The sequence below is a fragment of the Macrobrachium rosenbergii genome, chromosome 19 (assembly GCF_040412425.1).
Source record: "Macrobrachium rosenbergii isolate ZJJX-2024 chromosome 19, ASM4041242v1, whole genome shotgun sequence".
Classification (NCBI taxonomy): Eukaryota; Metazoa; Arthropoda; class Malacostraca; order Decapoda; family Palaemonidae; genus Macrobrachium; species Macrobrachium rosenbergii.
In genome coordinates this window covers 779,918-806,341 of record NC_089759.1, presented here as the reverse complement: position 1 = coordinate 806,341, position 26,424 = coordinate 779,918, and the positions used below count along the sequence as shown (strand labels likewise).

General features: G+C 44.0%; 1 protein-coding gene and 1 pseudogene across 1 annotated transcript in view; both read right to left on the bottom strand.

The window, feature by feature from the left end:
* The window catches only part of LOC136848545 (RNA cytidine acetyltransferase-like), a 427,260-nt gene that overhangs the window by 113,659 nt on the left and 287,177 nt on the right, over window positions 1-26,424 (bottom strand). Inside the window, exons 13-14 of the mRNA XM_067120821.1 lie at window positions 5,958-6,087; window positions 5,718-5,862 (exon numbers count right to left, since the gene is read on the bottom strand). Coding sequence (XP_066976922.1) covers window positions 5,718-5,862; window positions 5,958-6,087 — 275 coding nt within the window. The remainder of the gene's footprint in view (window positions 1-5,717; window positions 5,863-5,957; window positions 6,088-26,424) is intronic.
* Window positions 21,911-22,025, bottom strand: LOC136848875 (5S ribosomal RNA; annotated as a pseudogene).

The window sequence follows — 26,424 nt, the reverse complement described above, 5'->3', positions numbered from 1 at the left end:
AAAGTTAACCTATCCTAGGCAAAAAAAATAAACAATGATTCAACTAATCATAAGGACATATGTAGAAGGGAGGACCAAACCCAACGTGATACGAGCGCGGAGGGAAAATGGCCGACCTTCCAGAATAAAAACAAAGGATATAATCCGAAAATATTCAAAGACATCCGTGCGCTAGGCTTAAAATAAGCTTGATAAGCATAACTGTACCATCTCAAATAATATACCCAAACACTGGAGGAAGTGAGGGTCCAAAATACAACGCATATAAGAATTGATAAAGAACGGATAGGCCCGAGGGGGAAAACTCGTAGCCTAAACGACAAGGACCCTAACTTCCCCAGAGAAGGGTAATAAAACAATAATATAAAAGCCCAATTGAATATAGGATAAGCAAAAAGGCACAACATTAAGAAAATGAAGGGGAACGAAGCCCCAACATAAAAATCCCGCACCGAGACTGAAGGTCACATGGGGTCGGGAGAAGGTGGATGAGACGGGCGTTATAAATCCCCCTAATTATTAAATTAGAGGGAAATAAGGAGCCTCAACCGCCTAAAATAAAAAACAGAGATGGTACTCAACTTAGGTGAAGAAGAATCCAGGGAGGATGCCACAGTCAACCAAAAATTGAAACACAAAGAAGCGCACACACGAACAGAACAATAGCGAACGCGTGCTAAAAGTGGAATGTGGGTGACGCCGGTTTGTTTACAGTCCGCGAGTGATGCATGGGTTTGTAACGGCACCTCACTCGGTGGGACTTTTGACATTGGGAATGTTTACAGGGCGGAGGCCTGTGATTGTGACAATCTCACCCTTTCTCATACACGACTCCATTTCATGGAGCTCGCTTTTGGGGTAGTAACTCCGGCTTAGCTTTTTTAGCTTTTCTCTGGTATATTTAGCAATAGCTTTACCTAGAAATAAGTGCTGAAAGGTTATTTCACCGGGTGACACAGGTCGGAAAACCCAGAAATATAGCTTTTACTTACACACCAGCAGCAGTTTGACAGATTGAAACAAAAAACGAGAACACTCAGTTTTCTATAAATAGCTGTTTCCATCTACTTCCCCCACTCCCCACCAGGGGACCGATAGGTACAAGCATTCATAACTGGTCAGTCTACTTCTGTCCCCTTTGAATGTGGGAAGGTAGGGAGGGTAATTTATATAATGGAGAGGTATTTAAAAAATAAATCTTAAATTAAGTATTTATATAGCTGATTCCATTTGAAAAAGGAGGTGGGCAAAGTGGAAATCAGTCAACCCTTCAAAGGCTACTAACAAAATATTTTATACAAAACAGGTGTTTGTTTACCCAAAGATTCAATCCATCAGCCATCACTGACACCTTTGGAGGATTACCACTCAGGTATGAGATCCTCATCATGAAGATAGCTGAGGACTCTTTGGAGGGTGGCCCCCTTCAGTGGATGGAAGGGTACAGTTACTGCACCCAACCCCTGCAGTACCAACAATGGATAACTAAAAAGTACATATGTACAAAAGGGTATACAGTATTACCCCACTTTTACGTTCTTCACTTTTTCATGTTTCATTTCGTCACGGATTTTTGTGGAACATCTCTTTTCACTTTTCTGCGGGAACTTTCACCAATTCACGAATTTTTCTATAGACCGTATCTCTAAAATTATCACTAATTCACTTTTTTTCCTAGAGCAACACTGTGTATTCACTAATTACTGTACTTTTTCATAAAAGGATATGTGTACTGAGAGAGAGAGAGAGAGAGAGAGAGAGAGAGAGAGAGAGAGAGAGAGAGAGAGAGAGAGAGAGAGAGAGAGAGAGAGAGAGAGTGAGAGTTTACATTGAAGTCTAAGCACAAAATAAACGTAAATGGATTCTGTCCGTGAAATAACGTTTTATTGATATTTTGCTGTTTTTTCGTTAAAGGATATGTATACTGAGAGAGAGAAAGAGAGAGAGTTTATATCGAAGTCTAAGCACAGTATAAATGGATTCTGTGAGTGAAATTACATTTTATTGATATTTTGCTGTTTTTTCATTAAAGGATATGTATACTAAGGGGGGAGAGAGAGAGAGAGAAAACTGAAGTGTTTATACATGTAAGTCTAAGCATAGTTACTTCCTGGGGATGAGACTTCAAAGGCATGGTTAAACTATGGCTGGAGGAGAGTCAGAACATCGGTTTGGTGTTGCCTACGCATGAAATTCAGATTTTAAATATTTTTAGGGTGATTAAGAGATGAAGCATCAACGGTGATAAAATATTCTCTTGTGTACTGTTATATGTGTGACAATCATAGTCAACTAAACTTGTAATGAAATACGGTACAATAAATCAGACAAAGCAAAAAATATGGCAACAATACCTACGTCAATCTAGTAATGAACTTGTAAGATTTGCTTATTTTCGTGTTTTTTTTTATGTTTATGGTATAGTAATCGATATTTCATTAAAGAACATGTACAGTACAGCACTGATATATGAGAGAGAGAGAGAGACTCTGTCGTCGGAGAATTTGCTAGTGGAGGTTTTGAGCTGGCTACAAATGAAATTCAGATTTCAAATATTTCTACGGTGATTAAATCAATACATTATAAATGGATTCTGTAAGTGAAATTACGTTTTACTGATATTTTCCTTTGTTTTCTCATTAAAGGATATGTATACTGAGAGAGAGAGAGAGAGAGAGAATTTTTTAATAAATTTATGGGAGATGGTGAGGGCTAATCACAAAATGACGTAAACCAAGAACTTACTGTACTAAATAATTTTTTATTATAAATGTATTTGTATATAATCACAAAAATACCAAAATGTCACAAGAAACCTAGCATTCTCTTTGGAGGAACGGGTCCCGTCATTCTAAACCACCCACGCATTTTAGATATGCTCTATACAGAAGTACTGTCTTAAAATATGTACTGTACAGTATATATTTCAAAATCATCTTACAACACAGCAAAATATAATAAAATGTACGTATACTATGCGCAGTACAGCAGACAATGCATGATGTTACATTAGGTAAAAGAAAGAGTGCGTGTCTGAATTATAGGGGATACTTAAAATCAACAGTTGTAGGCAGGTACACAAAGTTCTACAATGACTTTGAAATGATATTTGGGGTGTTCTGGGGCGATCGTTTGAGGTATATTTTTCGTTTGAACTGTTAAAATAGGCAGCTATAAGCATTTTAGGGGTGTATACAGTATACTTAAGAGTAACAGTTGTAGGAGGGTAATGTATGCTGACTTTGGGTGTTTTGGGATGATGGTTTGGGGTGTATTTTTGTTTGAAATGATATTAAATTGTTTTAGTATGATAATCTAAGGTATATTAAATTAGGCAGTTAACTGAAAATAGGCAGTTATAAGCATTTTCATTTCTGGGGTACAGGGTATTTGGCAATTGTAAGCCAGTTATAAGCATTTTTAGAGGGGATTTTGTATTTCCTTGGTGGGTTTTGGAACCTATGCCCACATAAAAGTTGGGAAGCACAGTACTTCGAATACTCGACACTGAGTACCCCCAATCTTCCCAAAAGCCATAACAGGTTTAAAAAGCACTGGGCCAAAAAAGGCTGCCTATCAATTTGGGAGATAATATCCCCTGCACAGCCAGAGGAGTTAATGCTCTGCAATAATCGTGCTTAATCTCTGCACCATGAGGATAAACCATAGCAAATACAAAATTACCATGCCACCGAGTGACTTCAATATCTTATCCAAGGAAAAGTTCTTTCCAAATTTAAAAGTTGCAGCCGTTGCTCACATGTCAAGTGGCTTACCTTCCATTAAGGACAGAAATTAGCATGAAAGTCCTTAACCAAAGACCTAATGACAAGGATATTACATTCCTACTTTTCGGAAGCTCTGGTTTCCGAATCACTATACGAAGAACCTTTACATCAGGCTTAATCCTCTTAGTGCAATTCCAGCAATTCTTCAAGTTAGTACTGGACTCCCAAGGGGTCAACTTCCTCAAGACCTTGTGACTCCAGGCTGGGTAGAGATACTGTACTTAGCCCAAAACAAGGCAAAACAATTGCCTTGTCTTTAACAAAGCCTACCTTATCTGACTAAAACTGTGGCTCTCTCACTCTTTAGTTGTGTCTAAGGTACTGTGAAGTTTCCATAGAAACTTCTCTACCAGGAGCTTGTTCTAAATGGTTCAAAAGGCGATAAAATAATGAACTCAAGAACACCATACAGATTTCAAGGTAATGTACATGGCAGAGACCTGTGAAACTCCACCTTAGCACCTTGAAAAACATCTAGATGCCTTTGTCCTAGACAAGCCTATAACCAAAGCCAACATGGCCCTTTAGTCTTAAAGGCTGCTACAAAGAAGTTTCCTCATGCTTGAGAAAATGTTGTTTATAGAGGTATCGGTGCTGGAAAAAACCCCTTAATGTGGGACCATGACTTACACCCTGACCACTGTTGTTGGCAGAATTGATTAGACTCTCTTTCAGCACTGATAATGGCATTACTGCGAGGCCCTGCCTTGAGCTCACCAGAACCATGGATCATATCACACAGTCATCTGTGGCCTTCGGGATTGTGATAAAACCTTTCATCTCTTGGTTGCTTGCATCCAACACTGAAAGAAACTGGAAGCCCAGCTTTCCCTGGTCACCTGGGATAATCAACGCCAAGAAACAACTTACAAAATTGCCCTGATACATTGATGACTTCCTGAAACCCAGTAAAATCAGGAAAGGTATTACAGTCTAGACCTAACCAGGGAACAGCTTGGTGTCCCCGCTCAAGCTAGAGGACGGACCTTGCACTGGTGGACAAAAAATTGACAAAAAGACAAATCCCTTTAGTCTCAAACAGATCCATAACAGGGGATGCCCACAGCCCACTGTATACAGCCAACCTCTGGATGTTGGGCCCCTTCCATTGCTATTACATACTTATCTCAGCGGCTCAGTGCATCCACTAAAATTTTCATAATGAATAATTACCTTCAGTAAGGTACCGTAATAACTCAGGATGATGTTCATTGTGTTAATCTGACCAAACAACAGAGAAAATGGGCAGTGCATTTAAACGTAGTTTTGTTCACTCCTACTTAATCTATTTGAGTACACTCTAATTTCTATTATATGGCATAAAAGTGTTAAACTCATTACCTTTCAATAAGGTCCAGTCTGCATTTAACAACCCTGAGAAGGGAAAACCTCAAAATAGATATTTTTGCTTTCAACTTAGGTCAGTGCACAAGCCAGCATTCCACAACACTTGGAATTCTATTCAAAGAGTTATGGTATACCAGGCACCTTAATTACACTGACCTAAAAACCTCCTGGGGTCCAGGTTGTAAGCAATGTCTAGTAGAGCTGTACCTAAAATATACGAAGACAAAGAACTAAAATCTCTAATAGCTGGAACTGACAGCATTTAGGAAACTAAGAACTTAATGGAGTAACATGCTCAGGAAATACCTCTAGCCCAACTCCAGAAGAGAGAAACTAACCACTGCCACTGAAAACATTAGCTAAACCTTTTGCAAACTTGAGGCTAGATCCTCAGTCCACACCAGACAAACCTCACTCTAGCATAACAATTAACAGGCATCTAGCCTGATTTCATAATTCTTTAACTGTACTTGGTTTTTCTCTCTATGCACCTGAAAGTTGAAAACTAAAAAAAATACAAATAAATAAAAATTGGAACATGAATATGAATTTTTATATGATAAATTAAAGGAAAAATCTTACCTTATGTACAAAGGCAAGAAACCCGCTCGCTTCCAGAATTTAAAGAGAGGCTGAGTCACACCAAACGACACACTCAGGTAGTTTACAGGCTCTGGTCTCCTTTCTTCCAACTTAGACAGCAGAGGTACCTCACTGTGGCGTGGCACTGAAACCAATAAAAGGGGAAATTCAATTTACCATATACATAGGAACTGTTGCAAACAACAGCATGACATCACATACATAATACTGTAGTCTTACCAATAACATTATATTCCTGATGATTCTTTGGTGGGCTGATTGGTATATCTTGTTCCTCATCTAGAGCTATGTGTCGTCCTCTGTAGTATTCACCAAGAAGGTTAAGAGCTCTTGATCCATAACCCATTGACTGAAATAAAACCATTCAAATAAATTACATTAGCACAACAAAATGTTATGTCATTCATCAAAAACAATGCAGGCATGATATAGAGTCATACCCCGAACTTATGCGAGGTTAGGTTCCAGAACCCCTCACCCTAGGTGAATTTTCGAGCTAGTTTGGCATGGTCTCTAAAAATGCTAATGAATGCTTATTTCTAAATATGACCCTAATCATGCTCCCAAATTATTAGGCTAAATTTTAAATGAAATTAAAGTTACTGTAATTTCATTTAAAAGTTAGCTTAATACATTACCCTTAAAAAAAGAAATAAATGGTTGACATAAAAATAAAGAGTTGGAAGAGAATTTCTCTCTCTCTCCCCTTCCTACCGATCTATTTTTAGAAGTCTTCTTAACCTCTTTTTAATAACTTCTTTATTCTACATCTCTTTCTCTTTGTCCTGAAATGCTTTTTCATGAACAAACGTTTTTTATTTTGACTAATACAACTCTTAGTTATTATGTCTCTATGTTTTAGAACGTATTTGCCACACTAGTGCATTTACACTTCGTAGATGGTAGTACAGGTAAAATTAGATCAATTTAAACTATCTACAGTACAGGTAAAGATGTACAAAGAAATAATAAGTTGTGAAAATGTGTGAGTGCTAACTATGAACGAGAGTGAGAGAGAGAGATAAGGGTTGTGCCTACTTAAGAGAGTGAAATTCTTTGTCAATTATTACTGAGAGAGAGAGAGAGAGAGAGAGAGAGAGAGAGAGAGAGAGAGAGCGAGAGAGCGAGAGAGAGAGAGAGAGAGAGATTGTCCTTACTTGAAATATCAAGTTAAATTGTTTATGAATTATTACGGAAACAGAGCGAATAACATGAGAGAGAGAGAGAGAGAGAGAGAGAGAGAAGCTATTCTTACTTTAGATATCAAAAGATGGAAATTCAGTATTAAATTAACATAATTTCATTTAAAAGTTGGCTTAATACATTACCCTCAAAAAAGAAAAGGGATTTTGACAAAGGAAAAATCTATTTCTGGGGGAAGACCTGTGTCACCCGGTGAAATATCCATTCAGCACATATTTCTAGGTATAAGTATTGCTAAAAATACCAGAGAAAAGCTAAATACAATGCCAGGTTCACTGACCCCCAGTTCGAGCGCCATTTATAATGGCGTCGGTATACACAAAGGGTGAGTGTTGCTACTGCCACAGGCCTCTGCCCTATAGAGATCTCCAATCTCAAAGTCCCGAAAAGTGAGGGGCCGTCACATACCTAACGCTCATCTCCCAGCCAACCAACACCTCAGCCGCCATCTTGGTATCATTCCAACTTAGCACGCTTGTAAACATCTTTGTGTTTTTCTCAGTGCTGTTATTTAAAATGGTTTTGCACCATCATCATGTCATCCGTTCAGGATTTTTGCTACACCTAAGTTGAGTACCATCTCCTTTTGGTTTTTTTCTTATAGAGGCTTCTTATTTGACCTTTAATTTAGTAATTACGGGGTTAAATAACACGATGCCACCCGATCGCTGCCGGTTTTACAGCCTCAAGCCATACTGGACCCTCAGTCTTGTTATGGTTATAGCAGGGATTTCTGCTTGTTTCTTTCACAATTATATATATTTTATATGTTTTATATTCTCCTTTCATGGAATTTTATTTCTGAATTACCCTTTCGCTGGTAAGGGGTGAGGAGCCCGTATCATGACTGATCTAGGCTACATGGAGGCTTTTTCCCCTCCCACCTTTCTGATTATAAATTCTCCTTTTCCCTGGCCCCCTTCCTCTGCAGGAGAGCGGTACATTCTAACCCAAGATGGTACTGTTATGCTCATGATCTTTTCTGATGTAACTAGGTGATGGATGACATGTAAATTCTTGGATTAAATTTATTTATGATTCAGCGTTAGGGTCTGCCATTTTAGGTATCACCCGCGTTCCACATATCGCGAGTTGTTTGGCCTTCTCTTACGAGGAAGTCACTCAGGCAACGTCGCCAAATTCTAATCGTTAAGGTAAAAAGGGGACTAGGCTACAGGACACGAAAAAGCCGGGTTAACTAATCCTAGCCTACCCTCCAAAAACCAAAGCTTTTGGCCTGGTCAGGAAGGCCAGGATTTAGTGCCACCGGTGTGGGGAGAGACGGACCCACCGTCAGCTAACTCAGCCACACCCTCCAAAACCGAGACAGCTTGGTCAGGTGGCAAAATATGAATTGAGGAGCCCTCTCACTAATCTAACCTTACCCTCCAAAACCTAATGGCCTGGCCAGGTGGGCTAATTGTGAATGAGGAACTCTCTCACTAGCATAAACCTCACCCTCCAAAACCTAACGGCCTGGTCAGGTGGGCTAAGTGTGAATGGGGAACTCCCTCACTAGCCTAACTTCCCCTCCAAAACCGTAAAGAAACGGCCTGGTCAGGAGAGCTAGGTAGCCTGAGCATTGTGTAAGATTGCTGTCATGCCTAGCCTAGGTAGGCTAGGCTAGTTAACTACCTTATATTGGAATTAAAACTACCTAGTATCTGAACAACAAAACATAAATAAAGTTAACCACCCGTGGTGTGGGTTAGCCTAAAGATTAAGCATATATAAATACATAAATGACTCTGCGGCAGAGAAGGTCCAGAAAACATTGGTTATATAGGTAACGTTAGGTACCAAGATGGCCTACCCCTGATGCCAAATCACATGCATAAATTAATCCAGGAATGGACATGCCATCCATCCTTGTACATATCAGCTATCATTATGATAATAATAATCACACCATCGAGAAGGCACCAACTCGCTGGTGGAGGAAGGAAACCGATAAAAAGACTCAAATTCTATTATCAGAAAAGGTTGAGCCTAGCTCGGCCATGATACCAGGTTCCTTATCTCCTACCAGCGACATGGTAACTTCTCCAATTAAGCTCCAAACTGAATGGAGTATGGATAAAAACTAGCAGAATTCGTTCTGCTAATAGAAAAGCTGAAACTGAAGGTCGAAAACGGGAAAGAGGCAAACACAGCCTACGCTCGGCTGCGTATCAGAACTATTTACACTGGTAAACATTATTTACGTACAGTTCATAAGTACAATGCCTCTTGCGTTAAAAAACCAATCAGAAATAGTACTCAACTTAGATGGTGGAAAATTCTCGATGGAGGACATGATTTGAGCGGAAAAAGAGAACACAATCACCAAAGAAAATTTTTGCGGTGTACGCGTGTTCGTGCTAAGATTGGAATGAAGATGGCGGGTGCGGGTGGTACCTAGCGGGTGAGCGGGAGGCAATCGTTGGTACGGCTCCCACAAGTTTGGGACTTTGAGAATAGAGAGATCTATAGGATGAAGACCTGTGATAGTGGTTACCACTCACCCCTAGTGCATACCGACACCATTGTGGTGATCGATCCAGGGGTAGTAACCCTGGCATTATGGATAGCTTTTTTCTCTGGTATATTTAGCAATAGTTATACCTAGAAATGTGTGCTATTGGAACCATTTCACTGGGTGACACAGGTCGAGCCGAGAAAAGAAGTTTTTAAAAATGAGGTTGAGAAGACTTCTAAAAATAGATCGGTGGAATGGGGAGAGAGAGAGAAATAGGATACTAATCTTCACACTCTCCTATATTCTTACATCAACCATGTATTTGTTATTTTAAGGGTAATGTATTAAGCTAACTTTTAAATGAAATTACAGTAACTTTAATTTCATTTAAAAGTTAGTTTAATACTGAATTTCCATCTTTTGATACCTACAGTAAGAATAACTTTCTCTCTCTCTCTCTCTCTCTCTCTCATGTTATTTTCTCTGTCTGTGTAATAATTCATAAATAATTTAACTTGATATTTCAAGTAAGGACAATCTCTCACTCTCTTGTGTTATTCTCTCAGTCTCCATAATAATTGATAAATAATTTCACTCTCTTAAGTAAGCATCTTTGTGTTATCTCCTCTCTCTCTTATTCTCTCTCTCTCTCTCTCTCTCTCTCTCTCTCTCTCTCTCTCATAGTTGGTGCTCACACATTTCTCTGTACATCTTTACCTATAGAGCAGATAGTTTAAATTGATCTAATTTTACCCGGACCATCTAAGAAGTGTAAATGCGCTATTGTGGCAAACACGTTCAAAAACATAGAGACATAATAACTAAGAGTTGTGTTAGTCAAAATAAAAAACACTGTTTGTTCATGAAAAAGTATTTCAGAACAAAGAGAAAGAGACGTAGGATAAAGAAGTTATCAAAAAAAGGTTGAGAAGACTTCTAAAAATAAATCAGTCAGAAGGGGAGAGAGACAGAAATTCCCTTCCAACTCTATTTTTATGTCAACCATTTATTTCTTTTTTCAAAGGTGATGTATTAAGCTAACTTTTAAATGAAATTACAGTAACTTTAATTTCATTTAAAAGTTAGCTTAATAATTTGGAAGCATGATTAGGGTCATTTCTGAGTCCAGCCCCGTGTCAGCCGGTGAAATTCCATACTAACACGAATTTCTAGGTATAAAATGCTAGATATACCAGAGAAAAAGAGCTTTCAGGAATGCTGGGGTTACTACCCCCAGATCGAGCGTCTTCCACAAGGAAGACGTCGGTATAACCAAGGGTGAGTGAAAGGATCACAACCACAGAGCCACACTCGAAAGATATCCCCATGTCAAAACCCCTCGAAAGAGAGCGGTGAGCCGTTCCAGCCCCCATGCTCACACGTCCGCCAGGCTGGCGACACCAGTGCCACCTACATTCCTTCCATTTTCTAGCACGTGATTGCGTCACCAAGAATTTTTGTGCTTGTGCCCCTTTTTTGGATTTGTTTCCTGCTTTTTGTCATGTCTTCAAGCAGTTTCACCATCTCTAAGTTAAGTACCATCTTATTGTGGGGTTTTGTTGATTTTTGGCTGCATCAGTCCGTATTTCACATTTATGGGATCTTGTTATGACGCCACGGCGTCCCCAGCCAGCCATGTCGACCGTGAGATTGCCCCCCAGTTTTTCTGTTGGGGTTGTCTCTTTGTCGTTATATTATATATCTTGCCCCCTGGTTCTCATCCTGGCGGTGTTTCCTGGTGGGTGTTTTATTGGAGTTTTGTTTTTGTATGACTGACCCTCATTGGCCGGGTTCGGCCTTTGTAGGGTGATTCCCCGTCAGGTTTCCCCCCAGGATGAGTTCCATGTTGGTCTTTTAGTTTACCATTATTATCATTATCACATTCTTGGCGATGGTGCTCTCTTTTTTTTATTTTATTTTGTTGCCTTGTTCCTTCGGGGTAGCGTCAGCTCGATTGTCTAACCGCTTCCTCGGAGCTAGGCTACGCACCTCGCAGATTGAGCACATTATTCTTGGAATATATATTTTATGTTATTGTGTTTATTTGTGATGGTTTTTTTTGTATTGTTGTGTGGGTTTCTTCCCTTGCCTTTCATATTGATAGGCTTGTTTGCTTCCTTGACCTCCCGCCCTCCTAGTAGGTTAGGCGTGGGGTGGATCCCTCAGGTTGAGGGAGTTTTGTTGCTGTTTCCTCCAGTGGCCGTTTTTGGGTGGCAGAGTGAGACCCCTTTGTTCTCCACCTTCTTTTGAAGGGGTAGAGTTCATTGGGTGTGCCTCCTCTAGGCTATATTGCCTTCCCCCCCTCTTCGGCCCTGGTTGTTCTCGGCACAAATTTCTCTCCCTGTTATTTCCTCCCCACCCTTCCTTGTCCCTCTCCGTTAGCCTAGGCCATGCCTAGGTTAGGGCGTTGACCTAGGCTTTGTCTAGGCAGGAGTCGGGTGTTGAGACCTTGGTCGCTATCCCTTTTCCTCTAGGAGTAGGCTTGTCCTGCCATCCCAAGTTTCATTATCTTGGCGTGGCGTGTGATTGCAGTCGAGCTGGTGAAGTACTTTCCCCTTGTCTCCTGTTTTTCGCCTTCGTAGCCTACCCCTCCCCTACCCCACCCCCCCCCCCATCTCAGGCCAGCTCTTGCTATTCTCGTGCGGGTGACGCTAGATGGCGTTTTCTCCGAGTTGGGGACTCCCTCTGGTAGAGGATTCGTTCCCTCCCAGAGCTAGTCCCTAGCAGCGCTGAGTTTGTTTTGATGTTTCGTTTACCAACTCTCCAAGGATCGTGCGGGTTTGAAACATTCTATCTCTTGTTCTTTTCTCTCCGTCGATTTGCTTTGGTTGGGTTGATTATAATTACTCCGGCTTATATTATGAACTTGGCCTTGCGATGACATCGCCTCACCCACCTATTGTTTCTCTGGCGGGAAGTAAGATTCGGGCTCCGGGTTTTATATTAGGTGCCTCCGGTCTCCGGATATGATTCTTTCATTGTTACCATCACTTGTTTATTGTTATCTTTTATATATATATTTATATTATGTTTATCTAACGGAGTGAGCTTCTCACTCCACCACTATTTATTTTATTGAGATTGAGTCCGTGTTCTGCCCTGGGGTTCCGCCGTCTTTTTTTGCTGGCAGCCCTTGTGGTGAGGCCCTGTTGTCTCAGTTCTTCCGTTCTGCCGGAGTATTCCGGTGTCGGAAAGTTTACCTACCACTCTGTTTAATTTATGGCTTATTGGCCTAGTTTCTGATAGGGGTTTTTCTCTCCGCCGGAGCATTCTGGTACTAGGTTGATATACCCTGCCCTACCAGCTTTAGGTTGCCTAGAGTGGTAAGTTCATGTACTTTTTTTACACTTACAGACTGTTCGCTGTGAGGAGCCGGGGTGCACCGCTTCCCTCCAGCAACCCTATGGGCACGTGGTGTGCGGACCCACGCTGGCTGTGCGGTCCGGTTGGATGACCTTATTGTTTGGCACCCCGATGGCTGTGAGGTTTGCTTCGCTCTGTGCGCAAGCATCCAGGACGAGTCGGTAAGATACAGTCTTCTTCGTTCCTTTACGTCCCTCATATCTGTTTAGTGTTTACGTGGTTTTCGGGGTTTTATTTCAGATCAACCCTAATTGTTGGTTTTCTTCCAGGCGGACGAGTCCTCTAAGAAGACTGCCCTTGAGTCTCTCCGCGCCTGGGTGGCTGGGTTTGGAAGAAATGTTCCGTCGGGAAGCCTTATGTCCTCGACGCCTAAGTTGAGGGACTTGCTTTACCCCGGCGCCCGGGTTGCTGCTGCGGTTCCCGAAGATCTTGGCCAACCCCATCATCCAGCAGATCCGGGATGCGACCCAGCCACCCCAAGAGGACATCCTTTATGCGGAGGTGTCGGAGGACGTCGCCGCCTTGGACTTGGACCTGGAACCTATGAATACAGAGCAGGACCAGGTGGTAGGTAGCGAGGTAAGTGAGGTTGTTGGGGCAGGCGCCCTTTTGATTCCCCATCTTCCTCTGTATCTTCCTTTTCAGGGTTTGTAAAGTCTTCCACCTTGGGTGACAGGGCTCCATCAGCTGTCCCCAAGTTGAAGCTGAAGACTTCATGGAAGGCGAAGGGCTTTAAGTCCTCGTCTTCCAGGAAAGCATCTCCTTTCCCCCGTCAAGGCTAAGGTCTCAGCACCTGTAGCCTCCGGGAGCAAACCTGGAACCTCGGGCAAAGGCGCGAGTAAGAGGGCACCAAGACCAAGCCCTCCTCGCCAGCCTGCCTTTGACCCTGAGGCGTTTGCGAACTCACTTTTCGAGAGGTTCTTGGCGGAGGTCGAGTCAAGCTCTCCAAAATATCAGAGAAGCTTCACAGCCATGATAACATACTGGCGGGAATGGCTCGCTCGGCGGAGCCGAACCGCAGTATGAGATCCCTGACACGGCTGATCTCCCCCTTCGATGTCGGAAACCCTTGGCGTTTTGCGCCCTCCGTGCCATTCGATGGAAGACACCCTAACGGTTGTTGAAGGTCTTGGCACGAGACGTTTGGAGGAGCTGGAGTTTTTCCCCCGATCTCCTGCCTCCTTACCCAGGCTTCGTTAGGCTGACGGAGGAAGCCTGGATACGTTCGGACAAGGTCCATAGGAGACGGTGATCTTCCCTAGGGACCAAGCTCAGTCTACTCTCCCTGCGCACTCTGGACGGAGTGGCAGGCAGAGAACACCAAGCTTGACACCTTTCAAGGGCAACTACACCATGTTCGCCCTAGGTGACAAGTTGCCTACTCCCTGCATCAACAAAGTGGCTCTGGCTATGGCTCGAGCTTGCTTTGAAGGCAGCCCTTTACCTCAATTAAGGGAGACAGACTCCACATCCCTGGTATTCCCAGGGGTGAGGAGTTCTGGAGAGACGCCCGTCCACCTTTACTGTGGGAAAGCTGGACGCTCACTGTGCGTCCTACTCAGTTTAGTGAGCAGCTTCCAAGCTCCCGGAAGCCTTGCTAAAGACAGAATTTGAGGCCCGGACTAGGTTAGGCCGGTCCTTGAACTCCATCTGCCTCACAGAAGCGACTGCCGTCTCCTGTGCAGAAGAGCCCTTCTTCCAGGTTCTGGCTAAATCCCTGTTAGCAGGGTTTCAGTCAGACCTGTTATGACTTTATGGTGGCTAAGCTGGAGTGCAGGAAGATTCATCTTTGCCGATGCCACCATCCGTCATGAGCCTAACAAGCTCATGAAGAGCTCTATCTGGGGCCCTAACCTTTTCCCAGAAGAAGAGGTTAGCCAGTGTGCTGAGCGAGGCTACTAGAGCCAACCAAAGTCTGCGCTCTCGTTGGGGTATCTCTGCCTACAAGTGCAAGACCCCAGAATCTGGCGGCCCCCAGACTAAGGAGGTAAACGGTTCAGGAGACACCAGAGGCCCTCATCATCAGGCGGTTGTTCAAGCTGTCCCGGTCTCGGCAGTGGCCCAGCCCTCCACCTCTAAGGCTCATCCCCAACAATACGTGCTGGTCCAACCAGCTCAATCCCTGCTGCACCCTCGTACGTCTCCTCACCAGCATACAATCCCACCTATGAGGGCCGTGGGTTCTTTCACGGCCTTAATAGGAGTGCAAGGGGAGAAGAGTCGGGCCCCTTACAGAGGCAAGTCTAACACCACCCCAAGAGGAAAACCTGGACGTGGTAGAGGAAACAAACCCGCTTCCTCCCACTGAGAACAGTCAGGTAGGTGGTCGTCTTTAATGGTTCAGAGACCAGTGGTCCTTCAGTCCTTGGGCACACAGCATTGTGTCCAAAGATCTAGGTTGGAGCTGGACCAAGGACCCCCTCCCTGATCAGGTTTTACCAGCCACCCTCATCAGTCCTACAGGATTATGTGGCAGAACTGCTCAACAAACGAGCAATAAAGAAAGTAAGGCACCTCAAATTTCAAGGCAGGTTGTTCACTGTCCCAAAGAAAGACTCCGGTCAGCAAAGTGATTCTGGATCTGTCGCGTCTAAATAGTTATATAAAATGCGACAAATTTCGCATGCTTACGGTAGCACAGGTACGGACTCTACTTCCGCGTGGAGCCGTCACCACCTCTATCAATCTTTCAGACGCTTACTATCACGTCCCGGTTGCGCGGAACTTCTCTCCGTTCCTGGGTTTCAGACTCGGAAAACAAGCCTACTCCTTCAGGGTCATGCCTTTCGGTCTAAACATTGCCCCCAGAATATTTACAAAGCTGGCGGAAACGGTAGTACAGCAACTCCGGTCCCGAGGATATCCCTAGCAGCGTACCTGGACGATTGGATAATTTGGGCACCAACAGTTCTAGAGTGTCGGAAGGCTACGGCCACGGTCATCAATTCCTGGAGTCGTTAGGTTTTCAGCTGAACAGAGAAGTCCTGCCTGACTCCGAGTCCCGGTTTCAGTGGCTGGGCCTCCAGTGGGATCTGTCCTCTCACATGTTATCCCTTCCGCCTCCCAAGAGGAAGGAGATAGCATCCCTTACCAAGAAATTTCTGAGAGACAAATCAGCATCCCGTCGATCCCAAGAAAGAATCCTTGGGTCTCTTAATTGGCTTCAATTTGCCTCAGTGACGGACCTGCTCTTAAAAGCAAAATTAAAGGACATAAACAGAGTGTGGCGGAGTCGAGCCAATGTCAGGCTCAGAGACAAGGTCTCCTCCATCCCACGGATTTTAAAGGCGAGACTGCAGCCTTGGTCCACAGTCAGCGGCCTGTCCAAGACAGTCCCGCTTCAGTTCCCTCCTCCGGCGCTGGTGGTTCACACAGATGCCTCATTAAGCGGCTGGGGAGGGTATTCGCCAAAACAAAAGTGCAAGGAACGTGGTCTACAATGTTTCAGCAGTTCCATATAAACACCCTGGAAGCTATGGCGGTATTTCTAACTTAAAGAAAATCCGCCCCCAACCGGATTCACATCAGACTGGTGTTGGACAGCGCAGTGGTAGTTCATTGCATCAACAGGGCGGCTCCAAATCAGGTCGAGTAAACCAAGTTATGGTAGCTATTTTCTCCCTGGCGAACAAGCACAGCTGGCATCTGTCAGCCACCCACCTAGCGGGGGTACAGAACGTGGTGGCGGATTCCCTGTCCAGAACCACTCCGTTGGAGACGGAGTGGTCTCTGGACGGAGTCTTTCAATTGGATTTGCCGCCGGGTTCCGGGTCTCCAAGTGGATCTGTTCGCGACGGAGAGCAACTACAAGCTTCCCTGTTATGTGGCCCCGAACCTGGATCCTCAGGCTTATGCCACGGACGCAATGACATAGATTGGAACAATTGGGAGAAGATTTATCTTGTTTCCCCAATAAACATGTTGTTGAAAGTACTGCACAAACTCAGGTCATTCAAAGGTCAACCAGCCCTAGTAGCCCCTTATTGGCCGAAGAGCAACTGGTTCCCTCTGCTTCAGGAACTGGGTTGCAGAGTCTTCGGATTCCCAATCCCAGACTGACCCAACAGTACAAACCAAGACTGTGTCAGCTTCCTTCAAGAATTCAGAATGCCCTAGTTTTATGGACTTTATAAAGTTCGCTGCTCAAAAGGGAGCAAACATTGACACTGTTAACACTCTGTTTTTAGAATCAGATAAAAGAGATTCTACTCTCAGACAATATGACTCAGCAGTCAAGAAATTGGCTTCCTTTTTGAAGGCATCTGAAGCTCAAAATCATGACTACTAAATTTAGGTTACCTTCTTTAGATCACTGTTTGAAAAGGCCTTGCCCGGCCACTATTACCACAGCTAAGTCAGCCCTGAAGAAGGTATTTTTATATGGTTTTAAAATTGACCTTACAGATTCTTATTTTTCATCTATCCCCAGAGCATGTGCTCGTCTGAGACCAGTATCGCGCCCACATTCTGTTACGTGGTTTCTCAATGATGTTCTTAAGTTAGCATCTGAGATTGACAACTCACAATGCTCTTATTTGGATCTGTTAAGGAAAACCTTATTTCTGATTAGCTTGGCTTCAGGTGCCAGAATTTCAGAGCTGTCGGCTCTCTCTAGAGGTGATGATTTTGTTAGTTTCCTCCCGTCCGGAGAAGTCCTCGTTTCTCCTGACCATAGATTTTTAGCTAAAAACGAGGACCCTCAAGACAGGTGGTCTCCTTGGAAGGTGGTGCCTCTTCCACAGGACCAGTGTTTATGCCCAGTTTATACACTTAAAGTCTTACCTTTTAAGAACTCCACAGAGTAAGTCGGGTCCTCTTTTTATCAGAGAGAAAGGTGGAACTCTTTCGTTGAATGCTATAAGGCAGCAAATTCTGTATTTTATTAAACAAGCTAAGCCGGATTCAGTCCCTAAGGTTCATGATATCCGTGCAGTAGCTACTTCCACTAATTATTTTCATAATATGGATTTTTCAGAACTTACCAAATATACGGGATGGAAATCACCTCTAGTATTTAAACGCCATTATTTAAAATCACTCGAAGCCCTGAAATTTTCTACAGTGGCTGTGGGGAGTGTCATTCCCTCACCTTAATTATCCTTTATCCTTCCCCCTTCCCCACCGCCCACCTGCCTCATTTACTTCTCTGCCTGCCCTTCTGGATAGATCATGCCTCACTGCCTTGCTCCTCATATTGATATTATTATTGTCTTTATTATTATCTTTTTGGTGACTGTATTTTGACATGCTTGATTTTGGATTGTCTTAGGGGTACTGGGCTGTTTTTATTTTTGCTCCATGTACCCATAAATTTTCTCATGTTTAGATGTCTCTCTTATACTTAGATATAAGTTTATATTTACTCCTTATAATCTTTGTATTATTGAATGTATTTTGCCTACTATATTGCTTTGTGTACCATTTTTGTATTCTACTTTTAAGGTCGTATTATTGTATTTTCATGTTAGTAATCATTTTTTCATGTGGAGAGATATTCTCATTAAATCCTTTTCCATAGCTTGTCTTTTTTCTTCAGATCACCTTGTATTTCCCTGTAATTTGCAGTCTTGGCATGATTCTCTGTCACTATTTCACCGGCTGACACAGGGCTGGACTCAGAAAAGGGATTTTGACAAAGGAAAAATCTATTTATGAGGAAGGCCCCGTGTCACCCGGTGACCCGCCCCAGAAGTGGCTTTCGCCCCCCCCTGCTTGCACATGCCAAGCCTGGGGGTGGTGCTAGTCTGGAATGAATGTAGGTGGCGCTGGTGTCGCCGGCCTGGCGGACACATGAGCATGGGGGCTGGAACGGCTCACCGCTCTCTTCGAGGGGTTTTGACATGGGGATATCTATCGAGTGTGGCTCTGTGGTTGTGATCCTTTCACTCACCCTTGGTTATACCGACGTCTCCCTTGTGGAAGACGCTCGATCTGGGGTAGTAACCCCCAGCATTCCTGAAAGCTCTTTTTTCTGGTATATCTAGCATTTTATACCTAGAAATTCGTGTTAGTATGGAATTTCACCGGGTGACACGGGGCCTTCCTCAGAAATGGATTTTTCCTTTGTCAAAAATGATATTTTAATGATAAAATAAAGTTTGTTCATACTTACCTGGCAGATATATATATAGCTGTATTCTCAAGTCCGACAAAATTTCAAATTTCGCGGCTGCAGTGGCCGGGCAGGTGGTTAGTACCCATTCCGCTGCTGGGAGGCGGGTATCAGGAACCATTCCCATTTTCTATTCAGATTTTCTAACGCCACTGACTCCTGAGGGGAGGAGGGAGGGTAATATGAATATATATATCTGCCAGGTAAGTATGAACAAACTTTATTTTATCATTAAAATATCATTTTGTTCATGAGACTTACCTGTCAGATATATATATATAGCTGAATACCACCTTTGGAGGGGGGGTAGAGACAGCCAAGAATTAGGGAAAAAACCAATTATTGGTCAAATTATTTTGGTTCCTTATCTGATAGCGTAGCTGGTGAGTGGTTACTGTCACTCTAGTCTGCTTCTGCTTTACTAGAGACCCCAGCGAGGTAGTGACCTATATAGCTGGCGACTTCTAGATGATCTGTCAACGGGGCGTGACCACAATGTGACTAGATCATAGACCATACAAAGAGGACAAAAGAGCATTGCTAACCACCTAACCAACACCTAAAGCGTTAGTTTGCAAAGGATTGGGAAGACTGCCTCCAGTAGTCGACCCAACAACCTTAAAAACACAATTAAAAAGGGGATAGGATCAGAGTTACCCCCTGTCCCCAAGGTTGCTGAAGCAGCAATGTATGGTCCCAGCGAAAAGCAATTTTCGTATGCTACCTAAACATCTCGCCAAGAGTGTGAGGCAAACACCGAATTGACTTCGCCAAAATGTGGCACTGAGAATGTCACTGAGTACCATATTTTTCTGGAACGCCATGGAGGTAGCAACTGCCCTCACCTCGTGAGCGTTAACTCTCAACAACTTGAAGTTGGAGTCGTCACAACTAGAGTGTGCGTCCTTAATGACGTCCCTAATGAAGAATGCCAGTGCATTCTTCGACATAGGTTTAACTGGTTGCCTCACAGAACACCCTAAATTGTCAGAGGGACCACGAGTGTCCTGTGTTCTTTTAAGGTAGTACTTGGGAGCTCTAACTGGACATAGAACTCCCTCAGGTTCCTGTCCAATAAGGTCTGCTAAACCTTTAATTTCAAAGTGTCTAGGCCAAGGGTTAGAAGGCCTTTCATTCTTAGCCAAGAACTTAGGGCTTAAAGAATAGACAGCATCGTGTTCCTTGAAGCCCACATGACGGCCTCGAACTTCGCTCACTCTCTTCGCCGTTGCCAGAGCCGTGAGGAATGCCGTTTTGAGTAACATCCTTAAGAGATGCAGAGTGGAGAGGCTCAAAAGGACTAAACATCAAAAACTTGAGCACTACGTCCAAGTTCCAAGCAGGAGGAATTAGCTGAGGAACCTTGGACGTCTTTGAAAGAACTCGTAAGATCGTGGAGGTCCTTATTGTCAGACAAATCTAATCCTCTGTGTCTGAAAACAGTCGAAAGCATGCTCCGATAACACTTGATAGTCGGAACTGCTATATCGAGTTTTTCTCTTAAGTAAAGGAGAAAATCCGCAACCTGGCTCACAGTGATAGAGGAAGAGGAAAAGCCCTTCTTTCTACATCAACCCTTGAAGGTTGCTCACTTCGCTAGATATATCCTGTTAGATGAAGAACTTCTGGCTCTAGCGATGGCCCGTGCCACCTGGCCAGAAAACCCCCTCGCTCTGACCAATTTTCGATAGTCTGAAAGCAGTCAGGTTCAGAGCGGGGAGAATTTGAAGATATCTCGCGAAGAGGGGTTGTATGAGCAGGTCTGCTCTCATAGGAAGGGATCTCGGAACGTCTACCAACCAGAAGAGAAACTCCGAGAACCAGTGGTTCGAAGGCCAAAACGTGGGGATGAGAGTCATCCTCGTCCCTTGTGAGGCCATGAACTTCGTGTATGACTTCTCCCAGAATTTTGAACGGGGAAAAGGCGTAAACATCTATTCCTGTCCAATCCCAGAGAAGAGCATCTATCGCAACTGCCCCGGGTCAGTACAGATGAGCTTTATAGAGGAGCCTCGCTGTTCTTGAGGTCGTGAAAAGATCCACAAGATGGAGACCCCAAAGTTTCCAAAAATCTTGGCAAACCTCCTGATGAAGGGTCCATTCCTTCGGCAGGAGTTGATGGCGCCGACTGAGCAGGTCTGCTCGAACATTTTCGACCCCTGCAACAAAACTTGTGAGAATCGAAATGTTGCGAGCATAGGCTCAAAGAATAATCTCTCTTGCAAGGCTGAACAGGGAACAAGAGTGTTCCGCCCTGTCTCTTGAGGTAATCCAAAGCCGTAGTGTTGTCCGAGTTTACTTGAACTACACGATTGCAAACTTGGACCTCGAAGAATTGGAGAGCTAAAAGATAGCTGCCAAATCTTTGATGCTGAAGTGCCAGGACACCTGTTCCTCTCTCCAGGTTCCTAACACTTTCTCTCCCTCTAGTGTTGCCCCCCAACCTGTTGACGACCCGTCGGAAAAACAACACTAGGTCGGGGTACAGAAGCTTGAGGGAGATCCCTTTCTGCAATTTCGTTGGATCAAGCCACCACTACAGATCCTCTTTTACAGAAGGAAGAATTCTCAATTCCTCTTTCAAGTCTTCCTTGCTTTGCCAGTTCTCCAACAGAAAGAACTGAAGAGGCCTGAGATGCAGACTCCCAGGAAACAAACTTCTCCAGCGAGGAAATGGTCCCCAGCAGACTCATTCATTACCTCACCGAGCATGTTTCCTTCCCCAAGAAGGCCGAGACTTTATCGAACATAGAAGTTGCCGTTCTTGCGGCGGAGACGCTATGAAAAGCCGCTGAATACATCTGAATTCCCAGACACAATGGACAGTGAGGGGATCAGCTGCGACTTTTCCACAGACCAGAAGTCCCAGGGACTTCACGAGTTGCAGAGTCAACTGAAGGTCCTCCAGATACCTTTCGCCGACGACGCTCGAATCAACCAGTCGTCCAAGTAGAGTGAGATCCTGACGTGCGACAGGTGCAACTGCATCGCAACGTTTTTCATTAGGCGTGTAAACACCCTCGGAGCAAAATGTGGCGCCAACAGCATCTGGTGTTCCCAGGCGGTCACCCATCCAAGTACTGATCAGACCCAACGTTGCTTAACCGCTGATCGGACGAAGCGGTGTTTTCAACGTGGTATGGCCGTTGTGCAGAGTCCAAAGCAGAGAACCCTGAACTGGTACGTCTAGTACCCCAAGACAACCTGAGATACTTCATCGAACGTGGATGAATTGGGGCGTGAAGATAAGTATCTTGGAGATCCAAAGATACCATCAATTGGAAGAAGGGCTCTAGTTGAGATCCAAAGATACCATCCAATCCCCGGGATGAAGGGCTCCTAGTATAGACTGCGCAGGTCTCCATCCTGAACTTTTCCTTCCGGACCAGGTTGTTCGACCTGTTGACGCCCAAGACGGGTCTCCAGCCTACTGAAAGTTTTGGGACTAGAAACAATCTGTAGTAAAATCCCGGGAACTGCGAGTCCAAGACCTGTTCCACTGATCTCCGCTCGAGCATCTGTTGAGCAGGTCAAACAGAATTTTCTGTTTGACAGGAAGGCAGTTGGGAAACAAAAAACAAAGGAGAGAGGAGACATGAAGGGAATCAAGTAACCTCTCTCTAACAGTAGGAGGGACCAAACGTCTGCCCCTCTCTCTTTCCAGGCTTGTGCAAAATGAAGCCTGGTAGCTAATGGAGTCTGGAGATGAAAGGAGTCACTTGCTACCTCTCTTGGAAGTGACATTCCTTCGGGGAAAAAACTCTCTCTCGTGGTGCGGGTCTCGTGTTGTTTCCCATGGAAGCTCCTTTGTTTGTAGGCAATTTATTTAGCTTTCGTTTGCTTTTTGTTTCATTGAGATCGGTGCATTCGTTATGGATGAGATGCAGTTAGAATGTCGATAACTTTAGTTTGAGATATACGATATTTTTTGCTTCTCTGTGTATTTATTTGCTTGCTGTTACACAGATTGATGTTTTTATGACATATTTGAAAAGCCAAAAAATATAACAATAGACTTGCAAAGTAATATAACTTCGCAAAATGAAGCTAGATGAAGCGAGTGTCAAAACACGGCTCAGGTTGGGCAGCACGACTAGATGAAGCTAGTGTCAAAACACGGCCCAGGTTGGGCAGCGTGACGTCTTACTTAGTCAAACTCTGAGCTGCTACTGACTGACTGCCACTGACTGCCCTGCGGCATTCCTGGCTTTCGCTGATGCGTACTAGGTCCACAGGGTTGCCATATAACGCATTAGGTATTATTATTTCATAGCTAAAAGGAAATTACTACCGATATACTGACATTATCATTACATTATACGAAAAAATGTAATTTTGTCTATGATAGGGTTACTGTTTTTGTTTATAACTCCTAACTATGGCGAATTTTTTAATAAAACTTTGAGAAGATAGTCAGGATATGTATGACGCCATATATAAAATATCCCAGAAAATTTTGATTTTTCGATTTTTTCGTCAAACGTTCCCCTTAAGACAAAGACAACTGCGAAGGTGGAGAGAGAGAGAGGAGCTGAAGGTTGAAAAGTCTCAGGAAACAGATCCTTAAGTAAAATAGCCATAGTCTGATAATCAGAGGAAGAAGAAGATGAAAGATGTTTCTCTTCATCCAAAGGCTGTGACGAAAGAGGATGTTCTTCCCCAGCTGGCGGGTCTTGAGTGAGTGGTGAAAGTAGTTCCGATTCGCCCGATACGTAAGCGGGAACTCCCGCGATCGAAGAAGTCATGGCTAAATTAAAAAAGGACATCAGATGTTGAAGCGGGTAGTTGTGCGTCATGATGTACAACTGGAGCGGCGTCAACACAAGACTTGAAGCTATACGGCTAAATTAAGCGGCGCGGAGCGTCATGGCGTGGCGCGCATGAGAGGCTCCGTCAACACAAGACGAGAAGAGAATCACAGCGTGGGCGTGCGGCGTCATGGCTAGGCGCGCTGAGCGTCAAGGTGAGGTGAGCGCGTGAAGCGAGAAGCGCACGAAGAGCAAGACACGCGCTCCTGGCGAGTCAAGAGAAAAGTCCAACACCTCAAATCGGGAAGACGATTGGGAAGCCACTAAACACTCTCACTAGACGACAGACGAAGCTCCAAAACATCTAGCAGACGAGGAAGACGAAGCAGGAGACGAAGGTGAAAGTCTGTACCTCTTAACAGGCAGTTTCGAATCTTGAAAGGTTCATGAGAGCATCCAGTTGTTGTTGCAAACCCAACAAAATCTTACGCGTAGGAGAAGCAACTCTCTCGGGAGAAGGGCTGAACCTGAGAGAAGGAAAGGGGCGAGAGATGTATACTTCCTTCTCACAGGGGAAGAAGCTCTAGCCCTTGCCTTAGCGCGACAGGGGGGTCGAGTAGCGTCATCATCCGAAAAACACTTTATTCTCTTCTGCGGAGGAATATCCACGCAACTTTCGGGGAAGAGTACAAACGTCTAGAGGAAGAGGACGTGAAGCGTCCTCTCCTCTAAGCTTCTCTTAAGAGGGCGAGAGTCCAACCGAGAGCTCCAACCCCGAGGCGGGGAGGACGTGTTGGAGGACGAGAAGCAATCCTTCAGGATGCGTGCCTGTGCACGAACCCTGGCAGCCTGGGTAGCGTCATCAGGACCTGCCGAAGGGACGCCAGATCGGTGGGAAGCCCCCGTAACCCTCATGCAGCTTTCGACATGCCCCCTCCCTGGTCCTGGGAGTTTGACAGAGGTCCAGGCCTAGAGGCATTATAGGGCTGATCTGACGCCCCCTCCACAACACTAGGGGCACTAGCACTAACACTTTGCGTTTGAATTGCATTCACTTTAGTTTCAAGAGCACGCATTGACTCCAACATGAGAGCCAGGGTATTACCTTCTGCAACAACAAACTACAGGGTTAGTACTAAAATTTACTACAGGGTTACTAGTAGGAGAAAACCCTGACTGTCCATCTAAGGATGCACTCAAGGAGGAAGATCTCCTAAACCTATCACGCTCCAATTTAAGCATATAGGCTTCATATTTCTTCCACTCACCCTCAGATAATCCCTCACATTCATTATACTGATTATCATAGAGCATTGAACACCCTTACATATCATACATAAAGCGTCAGGAACTATCGAAGTCTTCGATAGCCTAACCTTACATTCACCCAAGCTACAGAATCGATAGCTAGAGGTAAGACATCTTAATTATAAGAAAAGTCAAAAGCAAAATCAAAAACGGTCCACAAAGAGCGTATGCCAAGTCACAGATCCAGTCGTATACCAAAAAACAACCAAAATACTTAAGTGACAACAAATTTCGAAATCCAAATGGCGGAGGAACTGACAACAGGTGTTGACAGTCCGGCGACAGAGAAAATCTGAATAGAAAATGGGAATGGTTCCTGATACCCGCCTCCCAGCGGCGGGAATGGGTACTAACCACCTGCCCGGCCACTGCATGTGCCGCGAATTTTGAAATTTTGTCGGACTTCGGAGAATACAGCTATATATATATCTGACAGGTAAGTCTCATGAACAAATCCCTTATTTAGTCTTTAAACTTTAGAGATAAGCATGTATTAGCATTTTTAGAAACCATGCCAAACTCACGCGAAAATTCGCGCCTTGCGCGAGAGATTCTGGAACCTAACCTCGTGTAAGTCTGGGGTATGACTGTAATGTATTTCTAATATAAATGAAGTGGGAAAAATTATAATATTAATTATTGTCCAATGTACACAGCACATCACCCAAAACAATGCAATGAATTTGTGAGTATTGTCACTTTATTTCAACTCTGTTTTTCATTCAAAATTTTGCTAGTCAAAAGTGAAGTGAATATTCGAAGTCGAAGCATCTTTGACACCAAGGAATACATTAATTTCTTATACTGAACTTACAATTTTTGGTTTTTATTTTGTTTGGAAATTTAAGGACTCAGTGTCTGAGTTATCCATCGAAGGCAGGGGAGATGGAGGGGAATGAGAGGGGGGAAGACTCTTGAGTAGCAGAGTAGCTTTATTTACATCCACACACACACACACACACACACACACACACACACACACATACAGATCACAAAGTGGTAGACTGGTGGAAAGAGGCTTTGAGGGTCATGGAGGGGTCTTCACAAGCATCCAAAGCGAGAAGGAAACTTCTATGATGTAGACATGACACACATCAGCCACTTAAAAGAGATAGAAAAATGATGTTGAATATGACATCATTTCTAAGCCAATAACAGTCACAAAAGCTCCCAAGCAGAAACTACTCTCTTATCCACAACACTTCCATGACGAAGTCATGATGCATCTTACCAAGCACTCACAGGCAACACGCAAAATGAAGCTGTATATAACATTATTGCTTTGAAGCCAAGAACAGTTGTGAAAACTCCCACACAGAAGAGTGCTCTTCCAGCCCTCCCAAATCTGCTCTCCCAGTCCCCCCCCGCCCCCAAAAGTCAATTGCCCCAGTCTATGTTCCCACAATATCTCTTCATCAGTGCGCTGTATGAACTGTTAACAGCATTACCATCATGTTCTTCTACCTGAGCAGCTTATACAGTATAGTGTGGTGG